General features: G+C 40.1%; 1 protein-coding gene across 3 annotated transcripts in view; it reads right to left on the reverse strand.

The window, feature by feature from the left end:
* Positions 1-4550: 4550 nt before the first annotated feature.
* PTPRJ (protein tyrosine phosphatase, receptor type J) overlaps positions 4551-20549 on the reverse strand; it is a 74553-nt gene continuing 58554 nt past the window's right edge. For 2 of the 3 annotated variants that reach the window (XM_017812400.1, XM_017812392.1), the window contains exons 7-21: positions 18951-19244; positions 18570-18701; positions 15792-16002; positions 15525-15640; positions 14862-14949; positions 13604-13645; positions 12766-12774; positions 12584-12671; positions 11402-11492; positions 10511-10584; positions 10226-10360; positions 9713-9832; positions 9176-9336; positions 8563-8698; positions 4551-7857 (exon numbers count right to left, since the gene is read on the reverse strand). In XM_017812400.1, the coding sequence (XP_017667889.1) occupies positions 7699-7857; positions 8563-8698; positions 9176-9336; positions 9713-9832; positions 10226-10360; positions 10511-10584; positions 11402-11492; positions 12584-12671; positions 12766-12774; positions 13604-13645; positions 14862-14949; positions 15525-15640; positions 15792-16002; positions 18570-18701; positions 18951-19244 (1856 nt within the window). In that variant the 3' untranslated portion in view covers positions 4551-7698. The remainder of the gene's footprint in view (positions 7858-8562; positions 8699-9175; positions 9337-9712; positions 9833-10225; positions 10361-10510; positions 10585-11401; positions 11493-12583; positions 12672-12765; positions 12775-13603; positions 13646-14861; positions 14950-15524; positions 15641-15791; positions 16003-18569; positions 18702-18950; positions 19245-20549) is intronic. The other variant, XM_017812404.1, reaches the window with a different exon arrangement.

A 20549-nucleotide genomic window follows, 5' to 3' on the forward strand; every position in this document is an offset into this window, starting at 1 on the left:
TTAGGCTAATATGTCTTCAGTTCTACATAACTCAGAATATCATCTACAGAAAGTTTAAAGGGATATTACTGATTGACATCAATACATAATATTCAGATTCTGTATTCTCTGTGCCACCCTTTTCTAACTTTGTGCTTAATACTGCTCAAAAAACCCCTTTGGTTTGCAAAGGCCCTGTGCAAGCTGTTCGGTTTGGGTATGCCTACACTCCCTCTCTTGTCTGACTTGCAAGAATAGGTAAGCAGAGATAAAGTCATGTTCCGTATGTGACAGGGATCAGTGCTTTCTTTGGATTTCTCAGTATTTTAGTCCCCTGGACTACAGAACACATTTCAGGAAACAAAAATAGAATATACTTGTAAATCCTGATCGAAACAGCCTGGTTCATCTTCACTTTAAATTGCTTTAAAAAATGTCCAAATGGGAGAAAATTCCCAAGAAAGATTTTTTTTTTCATGTGGAACTGTTCAAACCTCTGTTTAGTGGCATTTCTTAAAGGAAGCACTTCCTAAACCCCTAAAAAACTAATTTTTAAAATACCCACTTTCTGAACCCCTAAAAAACTCATTTTCAAAATATCAAGCAGCAACATCAAGTGTCTTAACAGAAATAACATGACTGGTACTAATGTGTTGCCAGCGAGCTTGACACATGGAAATATTGATTGCAGCAAACACTATGAAATCTATTTGCTGGCATGTCAGTCACGTTATAGAGATCATCACGCAGAGAAAAATCCAATTCAATAGCTTTAGACCTGGCTTATAACTAAATTACAATGATTTTAGAGGTTTGACTGATCCTTATTGTTCAGAAATTTTTCTCAGTAACTGGCTTCCAGAGCTCAGCTTTCCTTCAGCTCACGTCAATCTGGCCTGTCACCATCAGCACTGGGAGCATCACTCAGACCAGGAGGCAGCAGCTGAGAGCTGTTCAGCCCAGCCAAACCCTTCTCAGAGCTGATCGTCCACAGGATGGGTGCTGATACACAAGCATGGGAAGTTCTGATGAGAAGTGTTATTTCTAGTTTTGATTTATTCCTTGCTCAAAGGCTGAAGGGTTTATAAGCAGCAGGGCAGTTGCAGACACATTTTCCAGTAGATTTAGAGCTCTCACACACCCATCTCTGCTAATGCCTTCTTGTAAAAAATGCATCTATCACTAGAGCTTTGCATTGAAATCTCGCTGTATTTCAAGTGGGAGATGGAAGAAACCAAAGTAACTCAGCAGATGTTGCCAGATGCTTTAAAAGCTGCATTTAAAACGTCCCTAAGGACCTGTGCAGAAAAAGGCAGGGAAAAATCAGTTAGTGTTGCACACACACACACACACACACAAACAGATCCATTGACTTAAACAGACTTTTAACTGTTACTCATATTGAGCAGTATGAGCAAGCACATCACTGTCTGCTGTCTTTATTGATGTATCTGCACTGTGTTCAGCAATCCTATAAATCCATTATTGCTGGGAACAGCTGTGGAGCAGACCGATAGGCTGGGAAATGAGCACACAGCTGGGAAAGCTGCACAACTAGTGCCAGGCTGGCCCCAGCCAGAGCCCTTACACCTTGGAGACTACATGCACCATCAGAAAATGCCTAGGTATCAACAGACTGAAGTGCAAGAGCACTTCCCAAGGAAGCAAAGGATTATTTGGTGTTACCAGCTATTGCTGAGCTTAAGACTTTCTGAAAAAAAGTCATCTGATCAGGTGTACAACACTCTACATATCCCTGTGGAGGAGGCAGCTATCCATTCTTAGGCACAGTGGCCTGGACTTGACGACTGACGTGGGCGAGGGCTGGAGGGAGCATTAGGCAGGATTGGAGGAGACAGGCTTTGCACCTACAGTGTAGGGAGAAGGAAGGGGAAAGAGGACATGGGGTGGAGGGAGATGATCAGAACCTGGGAAGGAAGTGAGAAAGGAGCAGCCCGGCAGGGAAAGCTTTCCCTGGAAAGAACAGTGGTATCATCTGCCATCTGGAGGCTTAAAACAGAAATGAACAGGAAGAATTTTCTTTCTGGAGAGACAGTAATCACCTTTTAGGCAGATATATACCTTAATCAGAGCTGACTATAGATCAGTCTTTATCACAAAGTCTGTTTTCCTTCTGATAGAATATTCCCAACTCTAAAAACACCACATCAAAAAACTGCCAGATAAAAAAATTAAAACAAGTCCAGAAATCTCTTCCAGAGGATACATGTCTTCCTGTCCATCCTGCCCTGTAGTGAAACAAGGGCAGAGACAGGGTAGTGTCTGAAGAGAGCTCTGACCCCAGTACACTGAGCATAGAGCTCTCGTGTCTCTAGCAAACTTCTTGTCAGCACCATTAATGTCCATGAGACATTAGCAATACACTCGGAACATTGTTCCAAGGAATCCGTTTTTTTCATGCTTACTTGGAAAGCTGGAGGTAAAATGCAAATTAAAATAACTCACTTGAGATCAAACTAGACTATCTTTTCTCAGCAAGAGGGGATAATTTGCTAGCTTTTCTTCTTGCTGTCAGGAAATTATGTCTATTAATATATAATGAAATAACCCCAGGGAAAGCAGCTTGAATTAATAAATGGGGCTCTGCTAAGTACCAGGGACAAAGAAGAACAGGCCTGGATCACTAATCTTTTTCTTCAGATCTAAGAAACAGTCTGAGAAGGGCTCTCAGCTTCTCCCTCATGTGAGATGTTCTAACAGCTCCAACAGCTCCTTCCCTTCAGCCAGCAATGCAGGCAGGAAGCAGCTCCTCCTGGTACTTCAAACTCAGGATTTCTGCTTCATTTGCCTCCTCCTCCCTCGCAGGCAGGAGGCTGGCATGGGCAAAGGGTTTGCCAAGTCCAAGGGCAGAAAGAATGGAACAAAGTACAAGATTGGAGGGAGGCACTGTTTGGTACCAACTCCTTAAACACTTCTGCAAAGTGCTGAAATGGAACAGTTTTCAGCCAGAGGTTTCAACACCCCGAGGTCTTATGTGAAGAGTTGAAAGGAACTCTCTGCAGCAGTGCCACAGTAATTGAAAAAAGGAAGTACAGTAACTTCTCTGGTGGGTATGGGAAGTGGGAAAACACTGTACCTGCCTACCTCAGAAGCAAGTTAACTACTGATCTTCACTTGCCCCTCATTCTGGCTCTAGACCAAAGTGATTGCATCTGCATTTTTTAATTAGTTTTTACTCAGAACAACCAGGAGCTGTTAAGACCTCGGCTTTTTCTTTTTGCTTCAGAAAAGCACAGTGTGCAAAGTTTTCAGGTGTCCTTCCCTTCCAAGCTCCCATTTCTGACCCTCTTCCACAAAAACATCCACATCTGTTCATCTCCAAACTCCATTTGCTGCCTGATAACTCCCCCAGCCAGGAAAGGCATGCAAGGGCATCATCAACATATCCCATTTATCAAGTGAAGAACAGGATAGAAACATTATGTCCTCTCCTCTCTGACCTCCACCTCTTTAAACTCAAAGGCATTAGAACTAATGCATGACAAGACCAAGTACAGAATGTGATTTTCAGATATATGGGTTCAGCTCTACCCATCCAAACAGAATAACACTCCAAATGACAACCAGCCAGTTTGCTTTACTGAAGTTCTAATATCTCAAACCCATGTAATTTTGGGGGAGGGGAGGAAGTGAGGAATTTCACTTCCCAGAAGTCTCCCTGAGGCTGATTACCTCTGGCAGTGGTGGTCACCTGCTGCAGGTCCTACACGTTCATTGTCACAGCTTCTCTTCTGCCACATGAGTCTCACTGAGAGCACTTAGACAACATCATGTGGATGGAACATGCCCCCACTAAATGTTGATGAGACAATCACACTGCTCTTCCTATCTCACCACCCAGTCACTTCAGAAAACACAGAAGTTACCATGGAGGATCACAAGATTTTACAGTTAAGTGTCAGCACCCCCTGATGAACTGGAGAGCTGCTGAACGCCAGTATCACCCTCCAGGCATGTGATCCTCCTTGGGAGTGATTCAGATGGCAGCCAGGAATGGAACCTAAAAATTTTAGGAGAAAAGGACTTACCTGAGATAATGTTATATGCATCTACAGACAGCTAATCTGTAATCAAGCAGCCAGCTGTAACATTAATAAAACATATTTCTGCATCCCCTTCTATCACCTCCCAACAAAAGAAATCTTAAAGGGATTGAAAAATCCTCCTTCTTGTTCCTCTGAAAGTAAATGAGTCCTAGAAACACTGGTCCTCCCTCAAGGCTATTTCAGTGAATGTAAATCTTTTGATGGACCTCGGATGATGGTCCTGTTCCTTTACCTGGTATCAAGCTCTTCATTTTGAGAATCCACCAAGTGGCAGAACACAGTAACATCAGACCCAGATCCTGCCAGTCAAGTCTGAATGACAGATTACAGCCTTGCAGGGAGCTCCAGTGACTGTAATACAAAAATTACTCAAAGGTCACCCCAGAGAATGGGTGCCCACCTTCCTTATCTATTATAAAGCCCTTCTAAATGAAACTTCAGGAAATTAATTTTATTTGAAAGGAACTAAAAAGAAAACCCCAATAAAGGAAAAATAAGACAAAGTGCTCTAGGATGATGCTTTTTAATTGTTATTTTATATCTTTAGAAACAAATCAAACCATTAAAAACATTATAATGTGCAGAAATTTCCTGTACAACAAATATGAAAACAACAAAATTTGTACATCATTTCATGATATTCAACAGTCATTTATTTGAAACACATCAACTTTTCCCTTCTTAAGCAGGCCCCAAATGGGAAAAAAAATAGAACAGAAATGCAGGAGATGTAATTGTCACACAGTGGAGCTTTCAGTGGACAGCTTTAGATAACCAACAGCAACAGAAGACATTGACCAAAGAGACAGATCTCAGCAATTATAACACAAAGAACATCAGAGGGCAGGGAGAAAATAATTTCAGGAATTCAAGTCATCTTGACCAAGACAGATCCACAAGGTAGTGGAGCATTGCCTGTGCTCCTTCTCTTCCTGCAGAGACGTCCTATAAGGCAGATCCTACTTATTCACATCGACATTACACCCAACTTTATCTTTACAACATTTTAAGCCTTACCAACTTTTTCCACCTATCAACATGGGATCAACAGGTCATTTACCTCAAACTTCAGTCTCTTCTCACAATGAGTCAGTTTGGGGAAAACACACGCATACAGTTTTATTTAAAATGGATACTCATTAGATGATGCCACAAGTGAGAATCTGATGTCTGCTTCCAACACCAAAATAATGGGACAGATCCAACTGTTTTCTGTAAGAGGATCTGGGCAGTGGTCAAGCAAAACCAGTTACTGTTCTAGCTAGTTTTCTGATGTTCTGCTGCAATATTATGAAATCAACATCATCTAGCATGGAAGACTCATCTCCCTCTCCTCTGTGCTATACAAAACAAGGGCCTTCAAGAGCAAGACAGCATTCGCCACCCTAAGGCAGCAAGTTCTTGGGAGACCTGAAATAATGAATACTGGCTCTGTGCTCTGCACAGATGTGCTGTAACTAAAAGAGTAAGAGACTTAAAAAAAACAAAAACCACCACATGACTGTAAGGGGCAGACTTTCCTCCCTCCCAGTTCCTTTGGAATGGTTCTGTTTGGTCCAAGTGGTTTATCTCTGTTAGTCAACTGACAGCAGCTTAGGAAGAATATGGGCCCACTTTGTGGACAGCCAGTTTGGATGGAGCTGGCAGGATCATTAACCTCATGGTAGTTTTTTTGTTTTGTTGGCTTTTTTTTTTTAAAGTATTTCAGAGAAAGAGAGAAAAAAAAATATATTCAAGTGGCTGCTAAAAAAAAAAATATATATGTAACAAATTTAACCAAAATAAACAAAACTCCAAAAACCACCAACCAAAAGCTGAACTGCACTGTGGCCTGTTCTGCAGTTTTGCTCACACAGCACACCACAGTTTCACACCAGGCTGTAAAGAATTCCTCAGGATATTCGTAAAGTTACAGTTGTGCACCAGGAATTCCTACATTTTCCTTCAGCCGACATTGGATCCTGTGAGGTTGTCAGGTTCCACTGTAAAGCCACATACACTCTTAGCATCTGCAGCTTTTTCTGACAAGTCTACTAAAACAAAGAAAAAAAAACCCAAAACAACAAAAAAGCAGCAGAATTCCAGGGACTCTGGTTATTAAACCTTCATAAGATTTTTCACCACTTTATAGCTATTCTATAGCATTATTCATGAACTTCATATTCATCTGCAATGCAACCAGTGCAATGATCCAAAGACCAAAAAACACACCCTCCCCCCACCCCAAGCTACTTAAGTCCTTCATTGGTAATGCCTTTCTAAGTCTAACAGTTCTGTACCAGCAAAATAAATCCAATCTGATCCTCGACTTGTGAAATCAACAACTGGAGGATTTCTGCTTGCTTGTTCTGTTTCTAAAAGGACCAGCTAAAACAACAGCAGCAGTACATTGCAAGTAATTATAAAACAATTACACTGGATCAATGAGATGCAGGCAGGTAAGACATGTCTCAGTTTTGAATGGCTAAAACAACCGAGAAATTTGTCTTTACAGCAGAATTTTGTAAAATGTGTTTTGGTAGAAACAGTAAAGCCAGTCAATCATTTGGGAGTGCTTGAACACTTGGAACCTTAGTTTCAACATTTTCACAGATTTATATATTTGAGGAAAAACAACAACAATGATAAAAAGACACCAACCTGAGAAAAACTCTATTAGAATAGAGTGAGCATTATTCAGTAAATCATATATTGCACCTTTAAATAAATCATTATAAATTGTATAAAAACAGAAATATCAGCCAGGAACAGGGAGGAGCTATTCTGTCCTTCATACACACCCACACACACCCCCTTGCACACACATTCACAGATTCACTTTCTCTGGTTTTTTTTCTACAGTTAAAGCTCGGAGTGACAGACCACACTCCTTTTCCTCTGGCAGAGGCACCAAAACATTAAGGCAGGGGATATTTGTGGTGAAATGCAAAAACAAAGCTCACCTCCAAACTTCTGGAGAGTCCTGCCAACAGTGCAACACAGTTAAGTTTGACATAAGCCTTATTTAAAAATCTGTGTTCTCATTAAGAGTTTCATACAAAAATAGAATCTCTGCTGTTTTCTTTTTTTCTAGAGTAGCAACTAGAAAAGGCACAATTTCCAAGTATAAATGTCCATTTGAAGGAGCCGTTTGTACTCCTTTTTTTAAATAAAAAGGAACACAGAAAAAATAGATCACAGAGGCACATATCTATTAACTAAGTAACCAGATACAGTAGATAAAATATGTTCCTGAAACTTATAATTAAATATATTAAAACAGCTCACAAGCCTGGTGTCTGTAAATGAAATCATACAAAATGGTAATAAAAAGCTTGTGTTATTATTTTAATATTTAAATTCTAGTTCACTGTTCATACTGCAAATGCTATTTCACCTATCAGTACTGTTAAATTCCTAAGAAAAAAAAGCAAGATTCCTCTGTTAACTTCAAATAGTTTTGCTTGCGTTGTGTTGGTTTTTTCTTTTTAACATCAACCTGTAGCTCCTGCCAGCATTGTGTTTTCCCTCCTGTAGATCACTTCTTTGAATGCAGACAGAACTGCAGAAGCCAGACACGAGACACTGCACACAATCCCAGAAAACATGAGTAGAACACCTTCCTTTCCTGTGGGCAGGTACCATCTCCTGGAGAAACTGCATTCCTGCTGGACTATGCGTGGTAGCCATTGGCCTTCCCAAAGCCTGGCCCAGGTGTGAAATTTTCATAGATTGCCATTGCTGTCATGTTTTGGTAAATAAGATCAGTTTTCTTCTCCCTCTGGGATCTAATAATATCCATAACACACTGGTTTAGGAAGACGTACTGGTCCTGACAGGAGAAAAAGAGAACGTAATGCATTTCTAGAAAACATGTGATTTTCAAATTAATTCTGCTTCTGAATGTAGGTTTTGGCACTGCATTGAATGTTATCACAGAGTATGTTTTAGAACTTGTGTGTGTAGTTCATAGAAAATAGAGCTGGAAGGGACGTCATGATGTCATCTGACCAACACCCCCATATAAATCTAGGATCAAGTTTACTGTCAGGCCTCATGCCCTCCTAAAAGACTTTCACAATGGAGATTTTACAGCCTTTTTCAAATCAGCTTGAGTTAATCCACACACCTTTTTGGATAAAAGAGATAATTTCAGCAGGAACACTTGTATTCCTGCAGAACACAAAAGAAGAGATGCACATCGAGACCACCTGACTCAAGATAATCCTGGCTCACAGCTAAAGGATAAAACCCACATGGGTAAGACAAGCTGCACAAAAGTCTGCTTTGGGATTTGGCTCTTTCCAGCTGCAAATGCCAGTCCTACAAAGTACTCTTGCTTGGATGTACGGTGGCCCCTGGCTGCAACTACTTCTGTGGGAAGAGATGGAGCAGGAAGGAGGGAAGTTAAATAAAGAACAATTTTAACTCCTTAATATCTTATTTTCCTGTAGTTCTGAGCTACATCCCGAGTCCATGCTTCCTGAATTATTATGCACACTTGAAAAACGTACTGCTGGGTCCAAGACAGCCTCACCTCAGTTTGCACCATTAAAGGCCGGTGCATGCGGAGGTCGTACACCACTCCGTACACATCCACAGTGTTCTCCATCTCCATCTGCTGAATCAGGCGGTCAATGGCGATGAACGTCCCCGTCCTCCCGACACCAGCACTGCAACGACACAGAGAGACCATTTACTGCTTTCTACCAACCACCTGCTCCCTGCTGGTCTGATGAAAAGCCAGGGAAACCGGTATGATGCCTCCTATTATTTCAGTGGCACAGGTAATAAAAGTCTTGGCAGCCCAGAGGGGTGGCTCTTACCACCACCAAGAGGAAGGAGGGATATGCTTCTGGGCTTCTCAGCCTTGCACTAGCACAAGATTATATTGAAAAGCACTTGAAAGGACAACTTTTTCAGCTAAGTTTTCCAGGTTAGGAGAGATTCTAATGAAATTTTGTATCACTTACCTTGCTACGTACATAGCATTGCTAGTTTCTGAAGCACAAGGCAAAGGTTTTAATTCCGCCCATGTTTTTAGGCAAAGAAACTTATTTTGTTTTTAATCTCATTGGAAAAAAAAAAAAAATCGATCATAAAAAACCCACAAGATAAAAGCATGTCTAACAGAAACACGTTCTTCCTACCTGCAGTGCACCAGAGTAGGAGAGTCAACTGGATTTTGACTGTTGTACTGATGAACGAGGTGTCTAAAGTCGATGAGAAGGTCTGTCGTCTCTGGCACTCCGTGATCCGGCCAGGAGGTGAAATGGAACTGCCGCACCGTGTGGCTCTCTGGTGTGTTGGACTACAGGAATATACATTGAAAAACAAACCAAACCAAATCAACAACAAACCCACAAGACAATGAAAACTGGCTTCAGAGGAGCAACAGTAGGGGCTTCCTGCCATATACACTGGGCCAAGCTCAGCTTCAATAAAGATGCCTGTTACAAAATGTGCAGGGATTTGGATCAATGATATTCCAGTTTCCCTCTTCCTTGCACTACAGTAGGGAGTACTTTGAAATAATTTTCTTTTCCTTTGACTTTACTCTGAGCTCGTATCTGCTGCATTGTATTTGCTGATGTGGCTAATTGTTCAATCCAGCAGATATTAGAAGTATCTGCATACGCACAAGGTTATTTTATATACTAACAACTAACAACCAAGGCAGTACTTACCTTTTCTACAGTGAAGTCCCTTATTGTCCATTCTGGAAGGACAATTTCTGAGACCATTGTCACCATAATGTCACCGTAGGTCTTGGACTGCTTGTCTGGCCAGTACTGCTCACATTTTGTCTAAGAACAGAGTTACAAAGTTAGACACATTACACACGGCAACGAAGCAACTGACTCTTAGTTTTAAATAACACACCACCTGAAGCAGGGCTAGAAAGCATGTCACCCTTCTCAAGGGCTATTCCAGGGCAAAAGAAGCTCTGCCAAAGTCATTCTTTAGAGAGAAGAACCCTTAAAGATAGCAATTCCACAACCCTCCTGAGGCAATCTATTCCAATAGTCAGCAAATATGAAAATGGGAAAAAGCTTAAAAGAAAAGTTGTGCCTATTTAGAAGATAGTCCTCCACCAAGAGGATGGTAGTTAAAAGAAAGCAGTCAGTCTCCAAACTGCTACAAAATTAGAAGGGATCCAGCTGCCTTCAAGAGACAGTTCAGTTTTGATAAAAACATACCCGAGCTTGTTCCATACATTTTGTCAACATAACAATAGAGTAGATATTCTTTTCCCAAATCATTTGCCAGAAGTCGTCTATAGTATTGGGTAATGGACCCTGTGCAGCAATAAATGCTTTCTTTGAGTTATAGCCCTAAGAAGAAAAAAACAAAATCAATATATATGCACACACAAATGGGCATCAGTGAGACATAAAAACTGATTTTAAACATCATTAAGAGCTGTTCAGCCTACATCAGAAAAACACATATTATATTTCATTTCAGTTAACGAAGCAACTTACAGGTATATAGTTTGCATTAATATAATCACCAGTTCCAGAGCTTTCATTTGAAAGTTTAACACGAGAAATATCATCTGCAGACAGAAAAAATGAGAAGACAATTATGAATTTTAGAACTGGAACCTTTCACCAAAATACTGTTTATCTAATGCATGGTTTCTAAATAAGAAGTGTTTTGGAACAATGTGTGTTTTAAGAATAAGAATAGAACTTCAGGAATCATAACCAGTAGTATTTATATAATGAAAGCCTTCAGAAAAATGAGTGGTCAGGATAAACACTCAGAACAACACTGTTTATTTTATTTTTAAACATGGTATGGTTTTGCCTATTTATATATTTCTAACCCAACAAAAAATTTACTACAGTTTTAATTACCGGATTAAAAAAAAGTAATTTGTGTCCTGCTGCCATTGCAGTTGATGTTTTTCCTCCAAAGCATCCATAAGTACCCATCACTGTTCACCTTTCAATTCCTTCTTACACTCTGCTACCTTGGGATGCCCACAGGTAGCTTGGCAGTGCTTAAGACTCTCCGTTCATCTGCAAAGCTGGTCTTATATTTCTTATAGCTCTGCATATACATCTGTCTGTGGTCAACTGTTATCCTTTTGTGTTTTCAATCCAGACTGCAAGTTTCTCACAAATGGAAAGTGAAAGTTATTTAATTAAGGGAAAGTTCTTTAGAGGAGTTTTCTTAAGAAACATCCTTGAGGGAAAGCTCTTCCAGGTTTGCTTTTACAGTGATTTTGGGAAAGCAGCAGCTCAAATTCAATGCTTTGGAAACTGACAACACTTGCAACCTCTGGGTAGAGCCAGATTAGCCAAATCCAAGGTTTTCACTTAAACATTCGACCAGTAGAAGATGCAAAACCAAAGAGAGTAACTCACATGGTAAGACATTGTTGTATCTATTTTTTCCCCTGTTCTCAGGTAGTTCAGCAGCAAATTTGGGCTGATGAACACCAGCAGACTTGAGTTCCTACAGTAAAAGAAGGATTCATGAGCACCTGGTCTGGGTTTCAGAATCACACAAACACATGACAAACAGATAAAAATACTCCAAACCCTCATGGTCTGTGCTGTAAAAGCAGGCATGTTAAACTGGGATAAATGACAATAAAAATCATCTTATTACAGGGTGGGAGGGTGACAGTGGCAAACCTGACGGAGAAGGGATTAATACAGAATGTAGGAACTGTAGTGTGTTTAAAAACCAGAGATGGGCTTTAAAAGCCTGTTGTGCTAAAACACAACACTGATATCAATGGCACACTAGTTCTGGCCCCAAGGCACTGAACTACTTTGCATAAGCTTTACAGACATTACAGGGAGAAAGGGAGCACATACATAACGAACACACTGAAGGAAGGCAAGGTGGAGCACCAGCCTGTTAAGTACAATCCCAGAAAGAATTTGAAGAATAAAGTCAATTAAAAACTTCGAGGAGATGAGAAAAAAAACCTAATTCTTTAACAGCAGACATGACAACACAGAATCCTTCCTGACACTTCCTTCCTGTCCTTTGTACCTTGGAACAATTGAGCTTTAGCACATTTCACAGAAAAATATTTACGGTCAGTAAGCAAATCATAATTGCTTTTTCTCAGACTGCTCCTCTGAGCTATTCACAGGTGTGGTTTGCAAATCACACCTACACACTGAAGAAGTCAGTGAAATTAGCAAGAGACCTGTCTTGCTGTGTATTAAAAAACCCTCCAAGATGAGAAAAAAGAAGTGTAAAAGTTAAATAGCATCCCCCAGGCTAACTCTGCAGTGTTGACTAGGGCAAGGACTCAGGAGGTCCTGTCTCTGGTGACAGCTCTGACCAGCAGGCCATGCTGTAAGCTCACAGGTAGTGGTAGTAATTCAGGACATGAAGTATTTATCATGCACTTCAACTAAATTTGGAGCTGCATAGGGGAAGGGAAGGCTATACATACAGCTTAACAGTCTCTATAATAAAGGATCCTTCTCTTTCCCTTCAGTAAGCCTTGTGTATGCTCCATAGGAAAGCTGATTTGACTTGCCAAAAATATTTGGCATGAAGCTCTCTCCACTGAGGACACGTACCTCATACTCTTCTGCAAAACCACAGTTGGAGTCAGCTTGCTGCTTCTTAAAGTAGGACTCAAAGTTCTCCACTTTAATCATTTTTGATCTAAAATGAGAAAAGCCATCTATTAGCAACTGGTATTAGGTCAAGAAACCATGGATTAATTCAGTCAATGTGTTAGAAAGTGTTCTTTACTTACTTCTTGACCCTTCAGGGGAGGGAGGGGGGAAGAAAAAAAGGCTGATTAGACACATGCAGTTGTATTTTTCACTATGTGAATCTAAGAATGAAAGCATGACTGTTAGTTGCAGCCACAAAACTGTGCATTTACAGGGGACAGGGTATCAAGCATAGCATATAACTGCTCTGTTAAACCAAGGAGAGAATAGTACATCCTTCAGGAGAGGAGCATTGCAGAAGGTGTCAGTCAGCCACTTACTCCCATTGGATTGGCCCTATTCTCTGGTGTATTTTATGTCAACTATCAAAGTCTACACAGGTGGGATTTCATGGGATGCTCTGGCCGTGCCTTTCCATCAGCACAAAAATGGGTGCAAGAACCAACAATGTGGTTCAATTGCACTGCCTGTGACTTCCAATTTATTATGGTACTCCCCCATGGCCAGCTTTTACAATTACAACATTATCTGAATCAAGGGCTCAGCACACAGTAGTTACAAACAATAGAAAAAATTCAGGTTACAGTGCTCATTTTGCCTACATGCACTTTATCAACAATTTGGTTCGTTCCCTCAATGTGCACAAAACATCAAACATCCTGTTTTTCAAAACCATGTGGAGCATTTGTGTGTCTAATGGTGATTCATGAAGTGAACACAAATCTCTGCAGTGGCTCTAGAAGTCTTGATCAATATGATTATTTTTAGTCTGGAGGTTGAGGTCTTTAAATTCCATGAGGAATTAATACTTCAAAATTCTATATAAAACTGCACAGAAAACAAGTATCTGGGTTCAGAGTAATTATTGCAAATATCACTTGATCTCAAAAAACAACATGTGAAAGGATATGGACTTACTTAATTGGAGAGAAGGACACTTCAGTATTTCTTTTATCTTTCCTGTAAGGTGAAAGAAAACAACACATAGGTTCACAGTAGAATTTAATGGAATGCATATGAGATTTCTGATGACAGCTATCTCCTGTGCCTGCTGAGAACAATTGCTTTTAAAGCATCTCATTCTGTGAAAAAAAAACCTAATTCCTGAGGCAAACCTTACATCTAGAATAAAAATAAAATACTTCATCCTTTATTGGGTGATGTTGTTCTTTCTGTTTCTTTCTGTTGCAACCAGAGTGTAAAGCCTGAACATAAAGCACATATTTTGGTGGAATAAGTACATCTGAGGGATCTGCATTGCTAGGTAACATCTCAGGAGAACTGCTACTAATACCAGAATCCCCACAGTAAGTCTTCAACAGTGATGTGTCAGTCATACTCAAAGTGGTTGTTGAATGAAAATAAACGTTCTCATTATTGTACACAGTTATTGGACACAATTTGGAAAACAACAGCAGTTAATCAAACAAACTAAGAAAGCTGGACTAAAGGTCTTACAGTTAACGCTTTAGAAAGGAGGCACTACATGATCAGCAGCAGAAAAAAGCCTTTGTGGACTCTTACATCCCAGATTATTTGGAAAAGACTGGAAACTGAGAGATCAGCTCAAACCTTAGGCAACCCATCAGCTTCTGGAAATTCCAAAATGGAAGTTTCATGTGACAGGAAGTTAAAAAGGATATTAATGGAAAACTTAAAATCAAACCACATAAGACACAATTACATATGCCTTTTAGCACAATAATTTGTGATGTTTGCTCATTTCTAAGTGAATGACTTCATCAGCATGCCTGAATGGTGAGGTACTAGAACAGGTTGCCCAGAGAAGTTGTGGATGCCCCAACCCTGTCAGTGTTCAATGCCAGGTTGGACAGGGATTTGAGTAACCTGGCCTGGTGGAAGCTGTCCCTGCCCATGGCAGGGGGACTGGACATGATCTTTAAGGTCCTTTCCAACCTAAGCCATTCTATGATTCTATTCTATCAATTAAGATTTATTTAGCTCTTCTGAACTCATTAGTTTGTAACTATGGGGTCAAACAAAGTGGTTTAACAACTGGTTTGATACTTCAATTCTAATCTATAACATACAAACAACATTTTTAATACAATGTATTTTAAAGCATCATTACAGAGGTGTATAAAACAGAGAGAGATACAGAAGTGAAATACTGGTGCTCCTCAACACAACCACTACAATTATAAACATACATTACCTTCTCCTTCTCCAGAATATGAAACCCCCTATAGCGACTACAGCAAATATGGCCAAAAGGCATCCAATAACCACTCCAGCAATAATGCCTGATAAAAGAGAACAAGTATTACTCATTACTGATCTACTTCTTCAGTAATGATCTAATTCAATCAACGTACTACAGCAGAACCTTACAGGTGACAGAGCATGCTCTACTCTACTAAATATCTCGCCTTTACTGTGTCCTTTGGCAGCACCAGTATTGAAACCTCAGTAAGAATAATAAAAAGAAGATGATAAATTAATAAAAAATTGGGATCGAGGGACCAGTATCTGCATTCCAATACACCTGCGTCTAGTTTACCAGAACTGTTAGAACATCAGTTTCTTTTTGCTACTTGTTGCTATACCAAAGTCTCACTGTGCCATCCAATCCCTTTTAGCATGCCACGAGTGGCACAGCTTTTGGCTACTCCTCCAGTGGAAGTCAAACATGTTAAAAAGGGATCACCTGCAGAACTAGCAAGGTATGAATTTACAGAGTAAATTCTGCAAAGCCAGAAACATTTCACACAGAGAAACCAACGGGTGTTTTGATATTATGAAACTTGCCATAATTAAGGAATCTCCACACGCTGTGTATGTGCCAAGCCGCCAGTCCTATATTTGACATTAACTATACCTGGATCCTGGGGTAGTAAAACCGGTTCAGAACAGGGTGAAAATGACACATAACTGTCTTCCCCCTCAATCACGTTGGCCATAAAGGTTATATTAGTGAAACCTGCAACACATGCCCTGTTGAAAAGGGAGAAGGAAAAAAAAAAAAAAACAGGTACGTTATAGGTTCATTTAACAGCCTTAAGCAAGATCTGTAATCTTTCCATTAGATGATCTTTTAGATTTCAATTGCAGAAAACTTAACAAAACAGTGATTTGAAATAAATACCTGTATGAAAGAAGTGGAATCAATGGTCCATTTTCGTAGCCATACATTGTATTTCCCTTGCCTACATTAACGATGTTTTTACCATTCTGAGAATGGAAAGAAGGTGATTCTGCCTGCTCTGTTTCTATGACATACGTAACATAGGTAGTTGTCTTCTTCTTCTTGAAATCTTTGTATGTGTTGTTCAATTTAGACTTCAAAGACTCATAACCTTCAGGAAAAAACAAGGATATATGTGGTATATGCATCATCCACTGGTTTTATATCAGTTGGCACAATGGCTGAGATGATCGCATTAACCGCAGCTGACATTACTCCATAAGTATTGCCTGAAATGAAAGGCTAAGTGCAACAGATAATCTCAGAAATCTCTTCTACTGCAGCGCAATCTACTGCACTACCTCCCTCTTTCCCTGTGTTACTTGTTTCAATCTGCTTTTGGTTTTACTTCTGCCCCACAGAGCAGAGCTTCTGTGTAAAGGTACATTAGTGGTGGAACCTGGTGCCCCATGGACAAGCTTCACTAGCCAAGTAAGCTATATCAATACATGTTCTATCAACTATCATATGTAGAGACTACAATGCAAATGGTGTAGAAAAAGTCAATCGGTATTTGGTAACACCGTGCTACCCAAACAGCATCAAGCCTCATTCAGGGTGACACTAAACTTGGCCTGACCTTGTTCCTTGTTCTATCTTACAAGAAGTCTCACACCTAAACCCTAAGAAATGAAAGAGGTAATTTCTGCCTTTTCTTGACATAGACAAGCAGTGGACAAAATGCTGATCAGAACAGTTTCCTTTCCAGAAGACTAAAACCAGGCTACCACAGTGAGCAGTGGCCAACAGGACACCGTTCACAGAACAGCACCACTTTGCAATATCTGTTATAGAAGATGAATCTTAGAAACTTGAAGCAATCATACCGCTGAGGCACATGTAACCTAAGAGGTAATAAACAAACTCAATCTACCAGTTATCCAACAACTCAAGAGCAAGCAAACTGACACAAATATTCAGTGTTGAGGGAGAACGAAGAATCTTGCTCATTTGACTGAAGTTTGCATACACTGCTCTCTAGTGACTGCCTTTACAAAGCTAAAAGCTCCTTCTAAAAGCAGATATAGTATTGAATTCATCTTTAAAAAGGAGAAGCCTTGCGGGAGCTCTGAAAGAGGGAAAAGCTCCAAGTTTTGTAGAGTTGTGTAGAAACAAGGGTTGCTCTGACACCAGCAGCAAAGCTCCCATCAACTGTAACTGTGCAGGAACAGGGAGCAAGAACTGTGCAACTCTTCTAAAGCACTAGCTAGACTTCATTAAAAGCAGCTGAGGGTGCAATTAACTAAGTTACCTTGAAATGTGTGTTCAATACTACCTGAGATATGTTTTATGTCCTGTCTTGTCCCTAGTTTCAAATCCAATAGGAATCCCAGGTTATACCTGCAGCACCTTGTGGATGTCTTGGATATCATCCTAAAACAGACACTATTCCTTACCTAGACAAAGTCCCCTCTGTCTACCCTAAAGGCAATGATGTCTGTTTTAGAACAGAGAAACACATCTCAAGTATATTTGTGCTAATTGAACACCATACAGCTGAAGCAATGCTTGGCTGTAAGGTTATTTTCTGCTCCTATCAAAGCACTCACTCTACATTGTAAAGGCAGGCAATCTTCCTCCCTTATTTTTCTCCTTCTTGAATACCCTATAATTAAAGAAGAATGCACCAAATCTCATCATGACTAACCAGGACTGGCTGAAAGTACAAGCAGAGCTGCACACAAGAAACTGGCATTCAAACCAGCAACTCTGGGGCAGCTGAGTAGGCATGTGAAAAGTAGGTATTTTCTGTACTGATATCATATATATACATATACCTATAACAATAGTTCAGAAAATTCCTATTTATATTATATACACACACAAACATTTCTTGGACATGTATTGTATGGAAACCATAGAAAAAAGATCTATGGTCAAAATTCTGCAAGATGAATTTTCAGTGTTATAACAAAAGATAAGCATGAATGTCAAATCCTACTTGGCAGAAATTATCTCCATCAGGTTCTTTATTCCTTCACTGCACTGGCAGAAATGAAAAGTTGTTCAACTGGAAACTACGCTGCAAAGGTAAGTTCCTTAATTTAATGATTCAACACTAGACATTCACCAATTAAAGATATTTCTCAGTTTTGATGTTTTAAAGACACCAGTTTGGCAGACTACTCTCTGGTTTTCTGTGACATTCAACCTTCCACAGCATTAATGCTGCCAGCACTATTCAAGCCTTCCACCTGCATCCCATCTCTCTCAGTTAAAAGTGTTTTAAGTAAAATCAGGAGGAAAGCCCTCTTCTTTCTAAGATCTTACTGCAGACATCTTCCAGCTGAAGAAAGGATGGGGAAAACATTCCAAGTTCCAAAGCTGCTTGTGTTAGCTGCTCTGACAATTATTTGGGGGCACGGGGTGGGAGGGCAAGAAGAAAAGATACTACACCATCTCGAGGAAGGGAAATCACTGGTAAATCAGTTTGAACAGCATAGGGGCAGTACATATGAGACCTATGTACAAGGATAAGTCAGGAAAGAAAAGACCAACTGAAAATGGGCTTACTGAAAATAAGGAGTGATCTGACAAAGCAAACATGATTTTTGAAAGGTGACTGAAAATACTGAGTCAGCTTTTTCTCTGTCCATTTAACACCTATTTAGAGTCTAAAACATAATCCCATCTGGTAAATTGTTTCACATAGCTAAAGATAATGTCATAACATCTTACCTTGTTCTGTTGTGATCATTACTGCGTAGGCTTTTAATGGACCATACAATGAATCAAAATCAGAGAATTCAACAGACAATGAGCTGTGACTGACTACCTTGACTGAAGGAGCTTCACTTGGATGAGGTGGGTCTATCAACAAAAATATTTTTTAGCATGTTAAGGACTGATAGAAATTTTCCAAACAAGAAAATTCTGTAATACTGATGCTGTTCATATAATGCATATTTATCGTGCATCACATTAGACTTTGCATTAATGTAGTGTTTTATTCATAATCTGTAGGCTGATAATGTATCATACCAACTCTGGCATTCTACAACCATGAAGTTAATATTTTTGTCCTACAAATATCTTTCATTCTCAAATCTTAATGCTTACCAGTAATGCTTGTGTGACACACCCCGTACACTGGAGAGCTTTCAGAACCATTTGAAACAGTTATGATAGTAACATTATAGGTGGTGAAATAATCTAAAGATTTTGTTTTGAAGGTTTCCTCTGAGCCTTCTCCCATGCAGGGCGGAGCATCTTCTTCATTTTTCCCTGAATTACTTATATTAGATATTATAATTTTGAAGCCAGAGCTGTTACCAGAAGGACATTTCCATTTCAGCATTAGGAAAGGCTGCTTGGCCACTGGTTCACACCAAAATGAATTCACTGAGGCAGGTTCTGCCAAAAGAAAAAAGAATAACAAAAAAGAGAAGTAATAAATCTAGTGTTGTCCTTAATAGAAAAAGCTGACTATTTGTATGTTATGTGTATAAATGTTTGTAAAATTTCAGTTTTCCTTTTCACTTTTAAAAAGATGCCCACATGGCATTTACTGCCTACACAAGGACTTGTTACCCCATGAGAAAGACAAGTATTTAACACACTAAGAACACAGACCCATTCTGTGCTCTGTAACTCCTCTACAGACAGGGTTACTGGGAAAACTTGGGCTGAGTATCTGTCAAGATCAGCAACGTTTTCAAAATGATGTTCAACTCTTTAATATACTACACAAAGAACATTTTTAGAGTAGTATGTAGACTGACACTAACTCCCTGTACAACTACGTAAAACTCTTAGTGGCCAACAAACAAGAAAATGAATATAAGCTCTGTGCATTAAGAGCATAGCAGTAGCCATCCTTAGAAACAGCAACTACAACATGTCAGTTTGGGTGAGAGTCTTCTAGGACACAATATAAAAACTGCAACCTTATGACCACATACAAAAAGATATTTAAAAACTTAATGTAGCAGTAAGACTGAGAAGAAAGGTCTCTGTAAACTGAGAGAGGCACAACCATGCTTCGATGTTTCAGACAGACTGAGATTATGAGTTGCCAAGCAGCACTTATGGAGTACCAGCAACTCTCTTAACAAGTTCATCACAGAGCCCCTTTGGAAAACCCACTGGGACAGATTCATTTCACCTCAGTCAAAGTGGGACAAAAAAAAGGAAAGGACAAAGTAGCATCTAATCACAACAAGGGGGAAAATAGTCCAAGTGCCTCACATGAGGAACGCAGGCGTAACTCAACCTTCTCCTGCCTGCAGATGAGCTGCACAAAGCAGCGTGGCTGACAGGCACCCAGCACAATGCTGCCCACAGCCCAGCTGCAGCCCCTCCAGAGGCAGAAGTTCCCCAGGCACAATACACACTCTGTGTGCACCACTCATGGCTCAGGATCTGAGGGCCTCATCCATAGGGAAGAGAGGGCACCAAAACCCCCTACAAACACCAAACACCAAAACCCCCCTTTCACACATTAACATTGCTGACTTTAGGTAGGCTGTGTGCAGCGCTTCTGCCTAACCACGTTGTATTTCAACCCATGGGCAGGTGGAAAGAGCCCTGTGCCCCACAGCAAAATACAGACCACCAGGAACAGGGCTGCAAGAAACTGTGACTTACTTGTATACAGGTCTATGGACCTTCCTTCTCCTTCTGTCTCATTATCAGCCACCACTGCAAATACAGTGAAGC

The sequence above is a fragment of the Lepidothrix coronata genome, unplaced genomic scaffold (genome assembly GCF_001604755.1).
Source record: "Lepidothrix coronata isolate B3197 unplaced genomic scaffold, Lepidothrix_coronata-1.0 Scaffold1, whole genome shotgun sequence".
Lineage (NCBI taxonomy): Eukaryota > Metazoa > Chordata > Aves > Passeriformes > Pipridae > Lepidothrix > Lepidothrix coronata.